This window comes from Bombus impatiens, unplaced genomic scaffold, assembly GCF_000188095.3.
Source record: "Bombus impatiens unplaced genomic scaffold, BIMP_2.2 scf_0647, whole genome shotgun sequence".
Taxonomy (NCBI): Eukaryota; Metazoa; Arthropoda; class Insecta; order Hymenoptera; family Apidae; genus Bombus; species Bombus impatiens.
The window spans coordinates 965545-970455 of NT_177066.1; the positions used below are offsets into that span (position 1 = coordinate 965545).

General features: G+C 45.3%; 1 protein-coding gene across 18 annotated transcripts in view; it reads left to right on the forward strand.

Annotated features, from left to right (window-relative positions):
- The window catches only part of LOC100749059 (proteoglycan 4), a 47943-nt gene that overhangs the window by 30294 nt on the left and 12738 nt on the right, over positions 1-4911 (forward strand). For 5 of the 18 annotated variants that reach the window (XM_033322538.1, XM_033322536.1, XM_033322549.1 and 2 more), the window contains 9 exons: positions 80-449; positions 563-683; positions 923-1043; positions 1682-1779; positions 2532-2676; positions 2746-2821; positions 2876-3132; positions 3285-3363; positions 4849-4909. In XM_033322538.1, the coding sequence (XP_033178429.1) occupies positions 80-449; positions 563-683; positions 923-1043; positions 1682-1779; positions 2532-2676; positions 2746-2821; positions 2876-3132; positions 3285-3363; positions 4849-4909 (1328 nt within the window). The remainder of the gene's footprint in view (positions 1-79; positions 450-562; positions 684-922; positions 1044-1681; positions 1780-2531; positions 2677-2745; positions 2822-2875; positions 3133-3284; positions 3364-4848; positions 4910-4911) is intronic. The other 13 variants (XM_033322544.1, XM_033322552.1, XM_033322551.1 and 10 more) reach the window with 11 other exon arrangements.

Here is a 4911-nt window from a genome sequence, read left to right on the forward strand (position 1 = left end):
GCGAGCCTCGTAGCCATGGAATAGCGTAGCCTACGAGGCTGCACATCTGAAGTTAACGATCGTGAAATCGTTATTACAGGAAGTTACAACGCAGTCAGGTTTGCCACCGAGTCAACTGAGCAAAGCGATTTCGCGGATCAGCACCGAGTATCGGCTGCAGTTCGCCTGGCCTAGAAGACCTCAACTGACGAATGGCGAGACAATGGCGCCGGAGGTGTTGGCCGCGGGACTTCCTGCAGGTACGACAGGCCCACCTAGAAAATCTCTCAGCATGGGAGCTCTTAAGCAGGGTATCGCCCCTACAGGACCTGCCCCGGTTCACAAGAAACGACCCGGTGATGTCGATCATAAGCGCGATGGTAAATGGAACATCTCGACAAATTTTTTCTCCTCCGATCCAACTTGCGTTTGCTTTCCAAGGGGTCTTGAACCATTTCAAGTAGAAAAAAGTATCGATTTATTTAGTCACGAAGACGTTTCTCCTTCTGGAATCTTTTTAACATTCGCTTGTTTCTCTTTTCCTTTTTTTTCTTTTTTTTTTCTTCTTGTCGATGTATCACAGGAATGCAAGCGTCGGAGTTGGAGCCGCTGGTCGGAGGAACCGGGGCCGACACCATCGACGGAGTGGTGCCCGAGGGCGACGAGCGCGAGGAGGATATGCCGGACTTGAAAATAGCTTTCAGGTCAGAATTCAAGATGACGTATATTAATCCGAGCTAGCTTATCGTACACGGTCCCGTATGCAGCATCGCGTAGACGAAGAGATTCGAAGGGAAGAACGAGAAAGCATCTACGACGATCCGAGGTCGATTGCGACGTGTTTCGCGCGTGTATATCACACTCATCGAGAATGAGAAAAAAGAAAAAAAAAACAGAAGAACATACGCTAGAGTACCCTACAACCACGATTGATTCTTTTCAGGGGTAAAAAGTCAGGTAGGACCGTAAGGATATCGGATGATAAAGGGCTGAGCAAACCGCAGAAGAAACCGTTTCCTACGTCTGATGTCATCGAGCTTAGACGACTCGCTGACGAGTACAAGGTAATTCCGGGAACAAAGATGCCACTGTTCCATCCTTTCTTTCGCCGATATTTGTTCTTCGAGTTTCAATTTGGAAACGATATTCCCCCTTTACACCTTTCTTAGTGTCTTTCGTTTCTCGAGTGTTCCCTAGGCAGGCTTTCGCCATCCATAGAACCATTAGTGTACGTGTGTCTTTGTAAATATCCTAAGTGTTACAAATACAGAGCCAAAGGATGAACGTTGTCGATTTACGAGTGCATTCAAACTTGCATGTGTTCGTCTTATCATTTTTTTTTTTCAACGATTTCTGAACGTTTGATTCACAACACGACTCAATATCGATCGGCCATCATCGTCAACGATCACGACAAATCTCTACGATCTTCTGTCAAACTCATATACTCATCGTACACATGCATGCACATATTCCTCAGACGTCAAAACCGATCGAAATCAACGAAAATCGTTTGCACACGAAACGTAGTACGATCTGTGTCTTCCATAGCATGTTCTCTATACACGCGCGCGCGTGTGTGTGTTTGTGTGTGCGTGTGCGTATGTGCGCTCGCGCGCGCCATAGTGCCGCTGCAAACGCGTTATAGCTTAGCGCCTAGGAAGTAAAAAGCAACAGAATGATTGATTCTGATTTATATTAGCATCGCGACTGGGGTTGCGGTCTGGCAGCAGAGGACGAGGCTTCGCTGTGGAAACGAGTCTCCAGTAACCACGCTCTCAACGCGCTGTCCCTTGCCAGGCCAGTACACTACTCCACTCTCAAACATTCAAGTTTTCCATGTTACTTGACAATCAATGTCAATGGTAAACGGTATCCGTTTCGCAACGCGATGAACAGAAATATAAAGGTAGAAGAACATCGATAGCAAACGTTAAACAAATTAGACGTAAACGAAAGCTGATTGTACGAATGGAAGGAAATGAAATTTGCCGATCAATTGACGGATAAAAAATCGTTAGAAGTAGTTGCACTCTTGCGATATCAGACGGATTGTTGGTTATTTTCGAATATGGCTATCCATCGAGCTACGAGCACGATCGATCGATCGACAATTTTTCAAATTTACATATTATCCATTCTCGTTGGTACGTATAATTCTCTAGTACTGTGAACGTAGCAGTATCGGCGTATGCATAGGGAGCATCGGCGTTTGACTTGGCACGATTGGATTCTACTGGCGTCCGACTTATCAGGAATGCGACATCGGTGATTAATTTGACGATGAGTTCTAGCATTTATCGTGAATATTCGCTAACCAATTATCGTCAGAGACAGAGACACCTCCATTCATGTACACGCTCTACTCGAGCCAGAGAAAGAGGAGAAAAGAAAAGAAAAGAAGAGAGTCAAGCGTAGTTGTACAGGGACGAATTGTTCGAATCTTCGTACGGGTTTTGTCGTAGCTGCCTTTTATTTCTTCCACGCGATTGTGCCTCGTGCCGAATTGTCAGTGGAAGAAAAAACACGGTGACAAGTGGTTGCATATTTAGGTCAGTGACGAAGGAAGAGAAAGAAAAGGAGAACACGAGGAAGGTCGCCCCCGTTGCCGCCACGATGACCATGCCCCCTGCTGGCCGACCATCATCGGTACAAGCCAGACCCGTTCACGGAATTTTGCATGACGATTTTAAAGTGGTACGTACTTGTCCACTGACGATTCATTAATCCCAACGATATCGATAAAATTGATATATCGGCCGACAGGACCCGGAAAGAGCCATTGCTCGCGCAAGGAAAGATTTCTTGATCCGCCATCACTTGGATCGTACAACTGGCGTGGGTAAGTACATCGAAGTAATTTCAAACGGTGCAACAACGAATTTTATGAAAATAGAAAAAACCTGTTCTCCTTTCCTGTCAGGTGACGGTGCACTACTTCCCTCTCCAACGAGAGAGAAGTTGGAGCCCGTGATACCACGACGTCGAGAGGAAACGAAAGAGCACCGCGAGGAGATTCAGCCTAAGACCAAGTCCAGTCCTAAGAACAGTCCAAGAACCGGTCGTTCTCAGAGTCTTGGTCCTACCGTGACCGAACGTCGTTCACCTAAACGTCAACCACCGCGTGCACCGTCCGTCACTAAAGACGCCAAGGTATTTCTTTGGGGAAAACCCTCGATGACAACTAGCTACGTTCTCGTCAAAGAGACTTAGTCGATATTTAAGACTCGATCACGTGTAAACTGGAAATAATTCCACGATTAATTCAATGATACAACATTATCGATCGAGTGCCTTTTGTTTAGGAGAAAGAAAAGGAGCCGAAGGACAAGGAGAAAGAGCAAAGGGAAAAGGGCAGTGAGCCTGAAAGGCACCCACGACCGAGTAAGTAGCACGAACAGGCATCGATACGTCCTTTGTCATCTCTTTGTATCGGTACAGTCGATCGATTTAGTATTCAAGAGATCGTAACCCAAATCGATTGGCGCTCGTAATCAATTACGAGTTCCGTGTTTTGCATTTTCGCATATACCATTGAATTTGATTGATTGATTTGGATAGAAGTCTTTATACACATTATTTATATACATATTATGCGAGTTTGGTCTGCTGTTTGCTCTTGTGGGTCCCAAAAGCCAAACCGTTCGTCATACCTGACCGTATTTACCCTGTTCGAATCGTGTTGCAAGAGACATCCACCGCTTCTAAGAGTATCGCTGTACGTGCTTGTATCTTTCTTTGTTCGTACGGGCCGTAACTTCATTGAAAAGTGTCGATCGTAGAAAGATTCGTCGCAGGCCGATCTGCAACGCGCATCTTCTTTGTCAAATGAATTCTTTAAGCGGTGTGTGTCGGACGCGTTAACTGCCAAGTGGTCGTTAATGTTTTAGGCAAATGCATGACACTCCTGTTTAATCGTTTCTATCTTTTTGTCTTTGCCTATGAGTCCAAATCTCTAGTAATCAGTAGCCCTATTGATTGTCCGTGCAGAAAGTTTTGCAACATGTTGTTTACCCCTTTCTTTCCTGAACAACCTCCGTAAACCGCGAATTAGCCCAACCAACTCGTTTAACCGTTCTTACAATTAGCTATAGCAGAATGTTCAATGTCAAACATATATAGTATCGGACAATGGAATCGATCGAGTAAATTAAAGCTATCTGGATAAGTGTGTCCCTTTTTAAACGCCGAGCATTAGCAAAAAAGAAAAAAGAAAATACCGTCATCTTTTATGAAAATAACACATCAACGCGCTTGATCCAAGCATCATCGATAGATAATCCTTGTCACGTTGTTTCACGTATCAATAATATTGTTTCATATATCTGCACCTAGCACCATGACTTTTCATCCTACGTGACGCCTCTCGTTCACTCGTAATCATCACCAGTCACATCTCTTCGATCTACCATCGTCCTTCATCATCGTCACGGTCGTGTAGTCAGCCAAATAGTCATCGTCATTTCGACTCATCCATTGAACCATCTAACGCCGAGGCGGTGAGCAACAAGCATTCGTACGTCGGTCGTAGTCGCGTCGCTGCAACTTCAGCTCATCTGAACTCATTGAAATCATTGGTCTCAAGATAAACGAAAAACCGTACTATCCATTATTTGATATATCCTATCACTGTATGCTATCGATCGAAATCACTGGATGCATCGAGGTAGAGATAAATCTTTGATAAAACAAACATCCCTTGCGCCCGTTCATTCAGCCCTCTACCTCCAACCCCCGTTTCTGTCCTCTGTCAATCTATTCAGTCATTAATCAGGCTAAAAGTTGCTCGCGCGAAATCGATCGCGATCAGATCGACGATCGTCCGAGCATCGTGATCGGATTGATCAGGAGTGGTAGCGGGTGTTTCAGTCACGGGCCCTGGCCGTGTGCGTTGGAGCATACGGGAACCGTCGACGGTTTCCTCGGCGGGTT